The following is a 15,761-nucleotide window of genomic DNA, read 5'->3' as shown; positions in this document are numbered from 1 at the left end:
TTTTTAAACTCTGCAATTCAGTGTTGTATACTGTAATGTATACTACTTCCTTCTCATACTAAAACCAGCAAAGCCTTCCTGTGCTTCTAATACAGCTGCATCATGTAACAAGGAGTCAATTCAGAGGATGAGGAGGACCTATATCAGACTATGGGCACTATTTGTTTATAGCAGCTTCTTCACTTTTGTAAATTTTTGAAGCCATTCATAATATCATAGAATTGTCAAGGTTGGAAGAGACTCTCAAGTTCATCCAGTCCGGCCAAGCACCCAGCACTTCCACTGCAACCCCTAAACCACATCATCCAGCACTGGATTCGGATCCCTCTTGAACACTTCCAGGGATGGTGACTTCACCACCTGCCTGGGTAACCTATTCCAATCCCTGACCAACCTAATGGTGAAAAATATTTGTCTTATATCTAACCTGAATCTGCCCTGTCCCAACTTAAGGCCACTTCCTCCAGTGCTGTCACTGTAGGCATGGCCCCCACCTGGCTACAACCTCCCTTCAGGGAATTGTAGAGGGCAATGAGGTCTCCCCCTCTTCTTGAGACTGAACAAACCCAGCTCCCTCAGCCATTCCTCATAAGGCATGTTTTCTGATCCTTTCATGATTCCTATAGGACCATGCCAAACACTGCAGGACCCAGACATTTATATTCCCCTGTGAAAAGCACAGCACTGTGTTTCAGGTGTGTTTTTGTTTCTAAAATAGAAACCTTCACATATGCATCCTCAAGCAAAGGATGAAGAGATGCTGTATTAAACTAGGAGTACTAAAAATGCCCTTGGGAACACAGGTGATACGAAGCATTTCATCTAAGAGCTCCTACCACAAAGACAAATTGTTGAAGCGTTTATATAGTCAAGCAGAACAACCCAACAGTAAGAGCTCCTGCCCACATGTTGCAGATGGTCTAATTTCAGTTGTTCAAAGCTGGAAAAGGAAGATATTAGATCTCACCTCTATTTTTCTGGCATTTGTCTATACAAAAAAGGAAAAACTGTTATTGAAATGAAGGCCGTGCCTCAGTGAGGGGAATATGTTTTTATTTTCATTGTGTGTTAATTAAAAAATATGAGTGAGAATAAATATGACTGCCAGAAGGCATTTCTTTTTGTCTGCATATGTGTTGTGTTTTGTTTTTCCTTTGGCATGACAAATGTTTACCTAACTTATTTGAGTGACTCCTCTGGAAGTTTTGCAATCATCCATATAATAAATTTCCATTTGGGGATGTTTTAAAAAGCAGATCATAAGGATTTCACTGGAGGTTAATGAGTCTCTAGATATTTTTTAGAGACAAATTATGACCATGAAACTCTTCAGCTGCATTTTTGGCTGCTGCTGCAATCTATTGTCTTAGCGTATCTGCTGATTTTTTAACTGTGTATGCATTCACACTTGGACAACGCAGGTGGTCAGTTTAACTTTTGTCCTACAGATGTTATAATTTACTTGTTCCTCACTTACATTTTTCCTCCCCAGTACCCAAACTCATGCATACACATGGAACTTCATGATCACTACTTTTTTCTTCTGCAAATTTCAAAATGGTTTGAGCCAGCAGAGAATAGAACAGTAAGTACAAACTTGGCTCTAGAAGTACAGCAAAATTTTTGCTGCTCTAAAATGTAACAGAGCCTACACCTGGGTTTCTATTAGTTTCCAGAATAATAGTTTTTGGTTTGGAGTTGATGTCAAGAAGTTTGGAGGCCTTTCTGCTTAAAATAATAAAAAGACATTAACTCCAGTCAATGCCTGTGGCATTCTTGACACTGAGCTGAGTTGACAGGATAAGTGTCACTTCCAGTAGCAATCTGAGAAAATTGAAGTAGGCCAAGTGCTGCACCCATAGAATATGAACCCAAATCCACCACAGTTTTGAGACTTCACAGCTTGGTTCAAGAACTCTGCAACAAATAAACTGGCAGAGAGCTGTTTTTAACCAGCCCTCCCTGAGACAACCACAGGCTGTAAACCTCAAATTGAGTTTTTAGTGGAAGCTGAGCTTTTCCAATCCTTCCAGTCTTTTTCTTGTTTCAGCCCTTGCCCAGAAGTGAAAGGGCAATTAAATATTGTATTTAAAAGAAGACTCTAACTTGCAGTCAAACAGAGCTGTTCCTACTCACTATGTAAGCAAGCTGAGCACGGGGCAGACGCACAGCAAATGGAGTGGCCAAATGGGTGAAAAGATGACTCCTTTGTCCACAAGGAAAGGGATTTTAAGAGATAGGAAGAATTGGGAAACCAGCTGACAAAGGCAAAGGCTGAAGGGAAGATTCCCTTTAAGGGAAAGCTTGAGAAAGCAGGATCCCTCAGCATCTGCACCACTGCCTTCCTCCCACATGTTCCCTGCCAAAATGTGGAGGCCAGCACCCCAGAGGAGCATATGGGAAGGAGAAAACTGGAGATGGCCTCTGCAGCAACAGACCAACAGGCAGCAGGAAACCAGAAAAACAGAAAAACTAAAACCAGCACCTGTTTAAAACTCATCATCTGGAAAAACGCAGGCACTCACTCAGAGGCAAGCAAATGGAAAACACATCTACATCTCCTGAGGCAAGCCACTGAGGTATAAAATTCAGGATGCTCCATTAACTGACCCTCAGCCATGAATAACTGTGGGAGACATATTGCCAAAGCTCTTCTCTCCTCTGATATTTATAGGCACTCAGTCACATTTCACTTCCAGCTAATACAGGCAATAAAGAACCATGTTCTACAGCAGTGAACGCCTCACACCCCCGCGTGCCAGGAGGATTGTTCTGGTGATAAACGTCACACGTTTTGGGATGAGGAAGTGAAGGCTGACTTATCTGACTGAAAATGAGGGGGGTGAGTGGGTGACAGTGTGACATGTGCTCCCAGCTTTATGTGAGCTAATTAGAGATTGCCAGACAGGCAGCTCTGTCCACAACATCTCCTTTTATTAATGCCGGTGATTGCACAGGCTTCTCTAGCTCATCTGTATATTTCTGATTTGCTCCTGCTTTGCTGCTCCTGTGCCCACCACAGCTACTGGGTGTCATTTCAGCGTGCCACAGAGGAACTTGTACCTCAACAGCAGATACTTCCATTCCACGAGATGCCATGAGAATATTTAGTACTAAGTATACTACTGCAACACCTCTCAGTGTTAACTTTCAGGTAGGGAAGGGAAAGGCTTGAATCAGGATTCCTTATTACCAACCCAAACCAGATGACTCTTTTCTAAACACAGAATTAAGTAAATTTGACTTTCCATTTTAATGGGAAAAATTTAAAAAATTAAAAATGAAGTGACAAAAGACTCTCACAAGGCTGCTCTATAGCTTCCAAAGCATGATATGAACAATCTGTTTACTCCAAAATTGGAGCCCCAATGCCTGTTGCTAGCTCCAGGAAAACTTACTGGTTAAAAACATCAAAGGATTGCTTCTGCTACTTGCAACAGCTCTTCCTGACTTCTACTACAAATCAAACTTTTCTTTTAAAGGCTGAAAAGAGAGGAAAACATCCCACCATAAACTTACTAGTGAAGCTACCTGCCATAGCAAATTAACAACTTTTCTTTCTTTACTTAAAAAAAAAAATGGAAAAACTTTTTAAAAATCTGAAGATTTTTTTAAAAATCCATTTAAATCACATCTAAGGACAATGAGATCACTGGGAAAAACAATTATATAGAAACAAGATTAATAGGGCAAGAAGTAGATAATAATTAGGCAAGCCAATTTGATTAGACTCATGAGGATTCATAGTGCTTATTTTAATTTATGAAATGAAGGAATATTCTGGGACAATATGCTACATAGATTTTGGAAGAATGCCTATTATCTTTTTTCATAGCCTATTTTTCAGAGGTAGAAGAAAAAAACCAGATTTTTATCTTTGTGTGAAGAGGCCTCTTTTCCTTCACTTCACTGCCACAAAAGCAGCTTCAAATTCAGCAGTCTTAAAAACAGCCCACTCAAATAAATAAATAAATACACAGCTGTTAGATATGCTACCAAGGTCACAAAAAGAGAGAGGTTTCAGGATGGATTTTTAAAAAAGAGAGAACAGTATGAAAAAACAGCTTATAGCAGTGTGTTAAAAATCTTCTAAAGAAAAAACAGAGTTTGTTTATGAGGTAGAATGACACCTTCCTTTCTCCAGCAAGATAAATAGCAAGGAGCTGATCTTTTACAGCTCAAATCTCCATGTGGTGCAGGATGTGCCAGCTGTGAGCTCTGCCACGGGGCGGGCAGTCTGCGCATGAAGGTTTCACAGGAACATGGACATTTGAATGGAAATGCATGGACATTTCCAGACAAAGTTTTAGGTTATTCCTAGAGGTCCACCACCTCAGGAGGTTTTTTTTTCAACCTGCTTGCAACAAGAAACAAGGTAATAACTGGAGCACTTACCGAAGGAGGAGGTGGGGTCTGGACTGTGTAGGGTGGAGGTGGCGTGTCTGTTATTTCTGGGTCGTCATGCTCACTTTCACTGTAGCATTCTGAGGGTAGACATGGAAAATGAGCAAAAATAAAGAGTTAGACCAACATATTAATCTTTGCAGCACTGTGGCAACCAAAGATCACCAAGTAGGGTGTTCTGGATTTAGGACTACACTTTAACAAGTCAGTCTCCTAATCTGCTTGTAGTTATGCTGGAGAGCTGTTGCAAGTAGCAGAGGCAATCCCTTAATTCTGTAACCAGTAAGTTTTCCTGAAGCTAGCAACAGGCACTGGGGCTTTGGCTGCAATTTTGGAATAAAAAGATTGTTCATATAATGCTTTGGAAACTATAGAGCAGCCTTGTGAGAGTCTTGTGTCACACACGCTCTCTCATATAGACACACCATACAGCATGGCAGTACATATGAAGAAGTAATACCAAAAGTAAACACAGTACTCTAGGAGTACTCTAGGAATACCCTACTTGTCTTTTTCTATTTTTTTTTTTTTTTTTGTAACAAACTCGTAGGAGTTTGAACTCATGGACATGTGGCAGAGGCAGTCATCCTGTTATTTCTTTCAACTATCTGTGCAGCAGGTGAAAACATTTTCCACAAATTTGTTTAAAGGTGGATTGAAGAAGTGATAATCATTGATAAAATGATAAAAGACACAGAACAAGGGAGGCAGAATGTTGCTGGTTCTTATCCCCAGGACCTGGCAATAGTAAACATTGGACAAGATCCCCACTGAGCTGGGGACATGGGAGTTTGCAAAGACAAAGACAAAGTCAGAGCCTGATGAGGACAACTTGAGTGCCAGACGAGAGGCTGCCCCTGTGGTGTCCATGGGATCCAGGGCTGCCCTTTGCTGGCCACAAGCACTCAGCAGCCTGTGCTGTCCAAGAGCTTCTGTCCAGCTCTGCCCCAAAGAGCAGGGGTTGCTTAGGTCCAGCTCTGATTCCTCATCAGAGCTCGACTTCAGGAGCTCACACCACTAGAAAGCAGTTTGTTAGCATGGTCTCTGGACAGTCACCTGAAATTATTTCATCTAAAATTAACTCATTTAATAACCACATGCTTTATTTTTCTGCATGTGATTGTGGGAGGAGGGTGGGTGTTAACAAGCACAGAGTGAGGGGAATAAAGTTATAAGAGAGAAGAATTTTGTGCATGAGAGAGAATTTTCTAACATGTTAACAAAGAGAAACTTAAAGGAGTTCATTATTTTTTCTCCCTGTACTCTTTGCAGAATTGTAGGGTTTTGAATAGCATAGATGCTGTTCTGTTTACTGGAAATATATGCTGGCACATCTAAGCATAAAGAACTGAAACTGGCTGCAATAAGGCCTATACTGAATTCTAAGACTCTACCAATGCCTTTTTGAGTAACTCAGTAACAAGCTATGCTTTCTACAGCTCCCATTTTAGGCACACAGAAGAACTGAAAAAGAGTCAACAGCTGTTTCTGATACTCTAACAGAGTATCAGAAACAGGGGGCCTGTGTTAAAATGCACAGAAAGTATCTGAATACACAAGAAATGCCATAAAAAGAGCAAATATTCTGAAGAATTGTGTGATACAGAGAAGAGGAACTGGTCAGCAGGAACAGAAGTGACTGTGGGTAGTGACAGTGTTTTTATGAAACATAGCAATGTTTCTGTAAGGGTGTGTCCACCCAGGCACCAGTGGGTGCTGCACCCACACTGAAGGCAGCGGCTGGAGCACCTGTGACAAAACATGCATGAAAAGAAATGAGGTGTTTGACACTGGAATCAGAAGGCCTTTTCCTGAGGGGAAAACAGGTGACTATCCTTAAAAGCTGAAGAAATATTGGCTATATCATGCTATTTCAAAGTTATTAGATAACCTGTTGCAGAGATTATTGAGTGGATTTTTTTTTATCTTTTGGACATTTTTTTAAATATTAAAATTGGTGGAATAACTCCTTTTTAATTGCTTCATAATTCTTGATTCAACCAATACAACCAGTATCATGTTTTATTGAGGTTTAAAAAAATTGGTTTGTTGTAAAAAAATTTGGCCGTTCCCACTTTCCATTGAACTCTTCCCTTCATGAAAAGATGGACAATATATTTGCAGACTTCATCCCTGAGTACAAGTATCTTGCAGTTCTTGCTACACAACCTAATATTCAATATAGCTCTTTATCCTAAAGTGTTTTGATAAAGGTGGCTTCAAACAGGATACAGGCAGGAAGAATTAGATGCTGTGGAAGTTAACAAGTTTCCTGACAAGAAACAAATGTGAACTAAAAACAAAGAAACTGATGAGATTTGCTGAATTCTCCAGAAATCAGCAGCATCAGTGTTTACCAATCCCAAAGCTGCTTTTAATGGTAGACCATAATTGGAGCCAGATCAAATTCTTCAATAATGTAATGACATGTCCCAAGCCTGGACATAAACCACAATCTTGAATTTTGTGGTAAAGCAGAAGGGATGCAGAGAGGAACTTCATTGCTTAGACAAAACAGGCTGCATCACCTCAGTTTCATACAACTGCAAATACCAGCAGCTTCTTCTTCATAATGACAGCTCCTTCACAAGCTCAGCAATTCCAAAAAGAGCGCTGGAGCAATACTCTAAAAATGGAGACTTAAAAGCCCGGATATTCCTCACATATTCCTCAGGTTACAGTCCATTCCTGGTTTGGTAACATAATATTACCCAGAGCACTTCTCATTCTAAACCAGCCCCTCTGCCCAGATTTGTGATTTGAGTGCTGGTATCCTCCCACCAAAGAGTTATAGTAGGTCGGTGTACAAATTAGGACAATAAATAAATTGTTTAGGAGTTTTAAAGTTTTTCATTCTGTAATGAACTTTGGCTTGGCTCCAAAACAAATTGTAAGCTCCAGAATAGCAGTACCATCCCCTCAACCCCCAACATTGCAATTGTTGAAACCCCCCAGACTGGAGGAGACACAGTAGGGATGGGTCTGCAGAGCACAAGTTATCCCTGGGCCTGCAGCTGCCATGCTGCAGCACAACTCCTGTGATATAACTCACCAGCTCAAAACCCAGAGCAGCACAGCTGTTCCTCTTCACGCTTGGTAGGCTTAGCAAGCCAGCAAACTGCCAGAAAGTAGTTACACACCTCTCCCAAGATCACCTAGTGTCTCTCACTCACACTGTTTCTCACCATTTTTTCTTTTCCTGTGGTTACTCTGTGTCATGACAATGTGGTTTCTCTGAGCTCAGGCAGTAGGCAGACCCAAGATGGCAGTTCAAAAGAAAGAAAATAGCTGGCAAAAATCAAAAATTTGGCCAAGCAAAAACTGTGAAGAACACAAGGTAGTTACACACTGAAACCAGTTAGGGGCATACCTTCCTCGTTCTTCCTGTTTGGTGCCTGGGGGTCTACGGCCATTCCCAGCTTACTTAGCCACCTGTGTTTGAAACAGAGGGAACACAAGTCAGGGACACTCACATGCTCTTCAGACTGAGTTTTGCTCCTTTCAGTTGTTTTCTACATCACCGCATCTGTTTTCATTAGCCTGACAACTAAATGTCAAAGTTTCTATTTCTTAGATAATCTTCTAGAAAGGCACCAGTATTCACCAGGGATACTACAGTATTCCCTGTAGTGAACATGATTAGCTGCCTGGGACATCTTTCCTTGATACTGAAAAAAAGTCATCATACTGATGACCCAGGAGTCGCATTTGTGTAAGCTAAAGAAAAAGTCTTTGTGCTGTAACTCCATGTCAGAGAATTAGTCCAGCGGTTGAGGTGTCATCTTTCGCCTGAGATGAAGAAACAGGAATGGGAGCCTCAGAAGATGATGTCAGCTGGCCTGGCCAAAATTATCGCAGCACAGTCCGCACCACTTGAAACCAAACTTTTTGATCATAACATATCACATTTTTCAACTTGCTATGTACTTTTGGTTTTAGTAAGTCTCACTTCCTGTGTTGGTTTATGCTATAATTGGGGTGTTTTTCACTTATCTTCCTAGGTGGCTGCATTCTTCCGGTGCTAGAAACATTCCCTAGTCATACTTTTTGTATATTATGTTTGCCTGTAGGTGATTCAGATCTATCCACATTTTAAGTAACTAACAACTGAAAAGGCTTAAGCTTTTAAGATTAAAATTCAAGGTGTATATAAAGAAAGTATGAAGGGCAGGAATTCATTACTGGAAAAAACCCTTTTTTTAAATTTTGGTTCTCCTAAAGCAACAGGGAATTTGCTAGTAAGATCAGCATCAAAGTAACTGCACTTTTAGATTACAGTATGAGCAATGGAGCCACAAACAAATCAGAAAAACAAAGCTTCATTTCTATAAGAGTGGTCCATTGATCCTTTTCTGACAGCTAATCCTAACGGCATGATTTTTTAAATGAAAATCAACCTTAACAAGGAAAAGATTTGCTAAAAAATTTCTAGGGCTTCATTAATGATGAGGGCAGACAAGTCACTAATGACTATGTACAACTGGACAGCTAAACACATGCAGCTAGTCAGCATGACTTCACTTTTCATGTGTGTATGACAATAAAAAATGCATGATAAATTAGTGAAACAAATGACTTTGTTAATAAATCCACTGTTGATTTAATAGAGATATATGTACAGGTATATGCACATGTCGATATATGTGTGAAGAGTTACAAAAGGTCACGATCCATCAAGCATTTCTGCGCACCAGGAACTCGACACACACAAATGCTCCAGTGAGTTCAGTGGAACCATTCACACGTGCATTTGCAGGAGTGGAGCCAAGAGAACAGATGTCTTTTAGTCTGTTTCGACATATGCGTGAGTATGCGTGTACTTTATGTATTAAATGCATGTATTTTGTACTTTGCCAAGGAAAACATCATCAGCTGCAGCAGTGGGGGGTTAGTACAGCATAGTGCAGGCTGCTCTAACACTAGGCTACCTATCTTTAAGCCAAAATGAAATTTAATCAAGAAGTGGAATTTGAACAAAATCGTTCCAGGGGCATAAGAGCTGAGACACCTGCTTAGATTTCAATCACTGACTCACAAGAGACTAAGCATTTTTCATATGAGAATTTCCAGCTGGGCTCCAAACTGGCTGTTAGCACTTACTAATATCCTCCATTAGCTCTAATTTTCCTTCTCCAGACATCCTTCCATCTCTTCTCTCTTAACTAGGGTTACCCTCTCTACTGAAATATTGCTGTCCAGCTGTCCCTCATTCTCAGTCATCCTCATCCAATCTGCCTCAGGATCTTGTCACTCCATTCAGGAGCTCTGGTGGGAAGTGCAGGAACAAAAAAATGCATGGTTATCTCCCCACCAGAATGCTCTATGCTGCTCCAACTTGCAAAGGGCAACAGATTCTTTTAATCTATATTTACTTGTAGGCATCTGTAGAGTACAGATTTATTAATACATATCTAGGGACATACACTACTGTAATATTGTACATTTCTGTACCTATAGATCTTTCAGAAGGTTACACACATTCTCTCAACCTCTCTCTTTTTCTATTGTGGCAAATATGTATGAGGTCTCTCATTTATAGATGGAATGAGTAGTCATTGCCCTGTGAAAAATCACACAAAGGTCACCAGTAGAGCCATGATGAAAATCCTGACACAACTATTGTAGGAGCCCTCTTCCCATTTAAATTGTACTTCTTTGTATCCAGTATTTGGCTATTTAATGCAATAGCACAGAGAACAGACTGCAATCTGAAGTAAAAAGGGCAAAGATATGAGATATATCTAAACTGGCCAAATGTGGATTAGTAGAAAATAATATCTTTCTGATAGCTCAGTGGTTTCTAAAATGGCAGTATTCATATCAATTTTCACTTGTTCCACTGTGAATTATTTGGTTGTTAATCTTCTGGACCATTTGTGGAAAGAAAATGTCTGACCTGCCATGAGGATCATTCAACTACAGCACAGTTTGATGCTGAAGTTAATGCTAATTTACATAAAGGAAACAGACCTCTCTATCCCTCTAACCCTCCTTGTTAGCTGATATGATACTCTGAAATCAGAAACTGTTATATTCTAGTCCCAGATCACTTCTGGGACTTTTCCCTCTCTTTCTTTTCTCCCCTCACTTCTTCCCAGGTGCTGTACTTGCTATCAAATCTTAGCCCCACTCTAACAGAAAGGGATTTATACCAGCAAATGCTGGGAAGATTAGCACCAAAATTGGGCTAATTATACGATTCTGATTTCAATCATAATTAGTGAACAAAGAGCAATAGTTTTCTTCCATTTAGTGACCAGAAAAATTACACTCAGTAATTCCCCAAATAACATTGTCAACGACTGCTTGACAGTGAAAGAATGAACTTTCAAAGGGTGTTCTCAGGCATGAGACAGGATGAAACACGACCAGTCGCTCCTACTTACGTGTTCATTTCCAGAACATTTTCTGCAGCAAAATAAAATGTCTTGATCTGTGGGTGGCTGATCTTAATAGCACTTTAGGAAAAGAAAAAGATAAGAGATATGAAGAAAAATAGTTTCCATAAGAAAGAAAAAATAATAGCTGAATGAATTATTTAAAATATTTATTCACTCCACTATATTAATCCAGATTAGCTTGTCCATCAATACAGCTCTTTCTTTAAAACTCTAGTCTATTTTTAGCTCATTTCCTAGGGCCACACACTATTCAGAGAGTATAAATTACAGGAACTGAGGGAAGGAATAAAGAATAAAACAAATTCTCCCACTATTTCATTACATAACTTTGCTACCTTCTCATACCTCAAATACTATGTGCAATTTTGCTTCCTCCAGCTCTGAGATGCAAAGCAAACTTGAAAAATGTTGGAAGAAAACACCAGTAGTGACCCAAGACATGGAACAGCTTCCGTGTACTGTGATCAATCAGGCTAAGACCCCAAAGCATGGAAAACTGATGGCTGAAGGAAGGGACATGTGACACAGTAAAATCACAAGCAGCACACAGTCGGTGAACAGTGACTAGCTCTTCTGACTTCTCCATCAGAAGAATGAAGGTTTTCTCTTGAGGGACACAATTAAAACCATGCTGCACTTTATAACTTTAAACAACAGCAACACCCCTCCCAACGTTTGAAGTGTACTCAGAAGCAGCTGGAGGTCAGTTCTGCATATGGAGTTTGGAGAGAATACTTTTAAATGCACCCTGCTAAAGAAAGTATTTATTCCCTGCACAACCAAAGGCCTCAAGTACAGTCCAAGCTCAGTTGCACCACAGCAGCCTAAAGAATAGTCCAGGCTTGGAGGGATGCAGCATTACTTGCACCACTGCTGACCTCCTCAACTAAGAGGGCGATCTGAGAATTACAGTCTACTCATAAACAGCAAATGAAAAAAAACAGGAAAAGAAAAAGAAAGCATTTGGCACACTCATCTGTTCTTTTTTATTTGTGGTTTTAGCAAAGCACATCTGGTAGAAATTTTTCAAAAAATATTTTTGCAATATGGTTTTCTTTCAGTAGCTCAATTAATATCTCATTATTTATACAACACAAAAGAACTCCCCACAGCTTCACTGTCAAAGACTACTGAGGCTCATTCCTTGCAATGTTGAAAAAATCATGCAAAACTGGGAACAAGAGATAAACTTACTGCTTTTTTTTGCATTCAATTGCTCGATCCACACTGAAGTCTGGAAGTCTTATAAATCCTTCTGCTTTTTCAGCCTTCCATAAAAGAAAAAAGAAATTAAATATCACCACATCAACCAACTGGTAAACTAGTAGACTCCAATGCTGAATAATATTTAACATGCAAGTGCTTGTTTTTGACAGCTTTTTATACTGTGAAAATATATGCTCATCACCATGGGGACAGATTAACGCCTGATGGAATATTTCTATACCAGCTATATTTGTGCAAATCCGGGGTGCAAGTGCACTCCTGTTGGTGCAAGTGGCAGAGTGCAAGCATAGATTTTGTTGACTAGTAAAGATGTACAAGGGTTATATCATCTGTTCAGGTCCGGATGGCACCTACAGTCTCAAAGGTGGGTTTGTGCCATGTACACACAGCATGTGTGTGTCTTACACAAACGTGTAACAGCAGCACATAAAATGACCTATGTATAGCTAAAAAATACAGCTCAGAAGTGCCCCAAGATTATTCTAAGTAGAAATGGAGGAGGGTGTCCCCTGTGTAATTGCAGCATGAACCATTTTGCAGGGTCACCTGTACACAAGCAAGGCAGAGGCAATGCAGGCTGCTCCCATCCCACGCAGCTGAGTTCTGTGGTCAAACACTGCAGACCTGCCTCAGAGGGCTTTGGTCACCCAACTATCACTACCCCCAGAAATTTGCAGGCATGGTGCAAGAGGTAGCAATATCCAGACAGACATTTACATTTACATTTTCAGTACCCTGTTTATATCCAGTCAGCCCTTTCTGCATGCCAGGAGCTTTACTGAGCATTGACGTCTCTGCTCTCAGTCAGCAGGACTCTGAGTCAGAGCTGAGAAACTAAAGTGACAAGCCTCAAATCCCTGTTTGTGCTGCCTGAAACTGAAGCATCTCAGGCAGAAACATCTTCCTTACTACATCCATCTATATACACCTAGTCATCTGCAATGAGGTTAGAAGTCCTCCTAAGATGAGATGAATATATAATGTCAACAAAAGTCTGTAGGACATAATGTCAGGAAAAAACGTACTTTCCAAAACACAGAGTGCTCATTCCTGAATTACATTTTTCCTGCTCACAGCCATTGCTAGTAGACAGAATTAAAATTCTGAAAATGTGCACTGAGTTAAAGCAGATAAAATACACACAACAATTACAAAGACAGAGGATAAATGAAGATGACTGACAGTATCTCAAGTCTCATTATGCATGAATATGATCAGACTATAAAAGATGCTCATCAAGACAAGTCTTTGAGCTTTAATGCTTGGAAGTATGAATCTCCAAGAACTGAAATATTAATACAGAATGGTTACTTCAGTGGGTGGCTTCCCCTCACATCTGCATATCTGTTCTTTGGTATACAATAAATTATGGCCTAACCATCATTCCTGTCATTTACATGTATTAAACATTCATGTGAGAAGTTTGTATTTCATATCACCACCAATAAATGATTTTGCTGTTTCAAGACACAGACACAGCACCACTGGATGGGGTTTTTCTTATTTTTCTGTCAGTACAGGAGAAAAAAAGATTTTTTTACATCTGGGCTGGAAAATTTTCATTTTGTAATATTTGTATGGAAAAGTGCTTATTTGCTACTTGGGCTTTTAATACTTTCTGATTGTATTTGTATCTGTAAAACTTGCTTAGTGATAGCTTGGGGAGTTTTTGTTTCCATTCCACAGGCTGGAATTTCATGAGCTTAAAGTCATTGAGATAAAATGACAACTAACTAAACCTAGCATTACCAAATCCATAGTATATTAAATATATAGGGATGAGCAAATAAATACTGGTGAGAAATGAAGGAGCACTATTCTTGGGCTGGACTGTACTAAAAGTAGAGACTGTATTATCCAGCATTTCTGTTCCAAAAAGAGGATCATTTACTGGATCTGGAACACCAAAATTCCTGTTTAGTTCCCAAAACCAATTTAAAAATACCATGAACCAAACTCAAAAAAGCTGTCCATGAGATACAACAATCACTATTCTACACACTGCTGGATGAGAAATGCATACAATGCCAGTTGCTTCTCTGTAGTAGGAATCCATACTCCCAGTAAAAAGGAAAAAAAGAAAGGAAAAAAAAAAGAAGTCACTAAAAATCTTAAAGGTGTTATTTCAGTCAGCAGATAGAATTCTAAATAAATCCTAGGAATAGAACATGTGGAAGTCATCTTTTCAGTCATTCTTAGGATAAAAATGACATTTTAAAACATTTAAAGCATACAGAAATCCTAAGTGCTTTCTTTCTTCCAAAATGTTATCCCTAACATGACTTTAGCATGATATTATTTAACGCACACGTTTCATTCAAGATTCCTTCAGATTTTGATGTGAAGCTGTAAAATAGCCCTAAAAAACTCAGATACAAGAATCTTAACCTATTCTCTACTTAATCAGTATGTTTAAAAGAATAAGCTGTCATCTCTTTTGGGTTTTATCGAGGTTAGACTAACATAAATCTCTGCTTTTGCTATTCCAAGTTGTAGAAAAATAATTTCATTAATAATAACAGTCTCTGCAAAATCTTGTGGCAAAAAATAAAGTAGCCATTTTTTTCAAAGGAAAACCTTTGCACTCAAAAAAAAAATTATTTATGAAACACAATGCATGAATCCAATGAAAGAGGCTAATGTCCTTTTGAGCTTGCCTCAATATGTTACTTAAATGTGGCTTTGGGAGATTAAGTAAGTAATTTAAAGGTAGTGTAATGTTGCAGCAAGATTTTAAAACATAGTGCTAGAAAATGAAATATCTTGTTATTGTGGAAGAGCTCCAATCTGCAAATCAGGGTAGTCCTCATGGCTTCATCAGTGTTTCAGCACTGCCCCCAAAAGACAATATAGATGTTGGAGGAGCAGTTCAGCATTTTAGTCTTTTTTTCTCTCTGCCAAGTACACCAATGAGGCATCCTATAAAACTGTGAATAATTTGTCTAAGATATTAGGCCACAGGTCCCCAAGCCTCTCAGCTCAATCAGCTGACATCAATGACTTTTTCTCATCCACATAAGCAGCTATTACAACTCAAAGGTAAAAGATTTTTCTTTTAAAAGGCCATAATTATACAGCTTCCAGCAAAGCTGTTGGAGTGAGTACCAATTCAGATGCAGTAAATAAGGAAAAAAAAAGTACAAAGATAAATAGTGACAGTAGATCACAGCCTGCATCTCTCTAATTTTATATTTATATTTCTTTTCAGCTGTATCCCCATGACAACCACCATTAAGACATTCCACAAAAATCTATTTCAACTCTATTTGGAAAACCAGTCAAGTTACCCTAAAGACCCACCAGACAGAGGCATTTAATTCTTTGTCCCATTCCAGCCAACACTATCCAACACAGCTGAAACAAGCACAGAGAGCCAGGAGCCTGGGATTCCATGTGACAATCCTCCCCCACCACCCCTCTTCCTATGTAGGAGTACTGATTCCCTCTGGGGTTTCAGTATGAGAATTGAAACAGCTAAAGGGTCAGGCAGGATCACAAACTGTACTACTTAAACACTTGTCCTCAAGGCAGCTGCCTACAGAGAGCAGTACTAAAAAAAAAAAAAATACATAAACGAACACTAATGAAGAGCAGTTGTCCAAGGAGTTTGATGTTCTTGAATGCACCCAGAAATTCTGACTGCCCAGATATATTTTCTGACATGTCCTGTGTTTTCATTGCAAAACCAGCCCTTCCATGCTTCCTCCTAGTCCAAGCAGCTTCCCCTCC

At 39.5% G+C, this 15,761-nt stretch overlaps 1 protein-coding gene across 4 annotated transcripts in view; it reads right to left on the bottom strand.

Annotated features, from left to right (window-relative positions):
* Positions 1 to 15,761, bottom strand: part of IPCEF1 (interaction protein for cytohesin exchange factors 1) — a 42,833-nt gene that overhangs the window by 23,000 nt on the left and 4,072 nt on the right. For all 4 annotated transcript variants that reach the window (XM_036379952.2, XM_036379953.2, XM_036379950.2 and 1 more), the window contains exons 3-6: positions 12,000 to 12,073; positions 10,791 to 10,862; positions 7,775 to 7,836; positions 4,396 to 4,484 (exon numbers count right to left, since the gene is read on the bottom strand). In XM_036379952.2, the coding sequence (XP_036235845.1) occupies positions 4,396 to 4,484; positions 7,775 to 7,836; positions 10,791 to 10,862; positions 12,000 to 12,073 (297 nt within the window). The remainder of the gene's footprint in view (positions 1 to 4,395; positions 4,485 to 7,774; positions 7,837 to 10,790; positions 10,863 to 11,999; positions 12,074 to 15,761) is intronic.

The sequence above is a fragment of the Molothrus ater genome, chromosome 3, assembly GCF_012460135.2.
Source record: "Molothrus ater isolate BHLD 08-10-18 breed brown headed cowbird chromosome 3, BPBGC_Mater_1.1, whole genome shotgun sequence".
In the NCBI taxonomy this organism is placed as follows: domain Eukaryota; kingdom Metazoa; phylum Chordata; class Aves; order Passeriformes; family Icteridae; genus Molothrus; species Molothrus ater.
The sequence above is the reverse complement of the archived record's forward strand: the minus strand, read 5'-3'. Positions and strand labels throughout refer to the sequence as shown.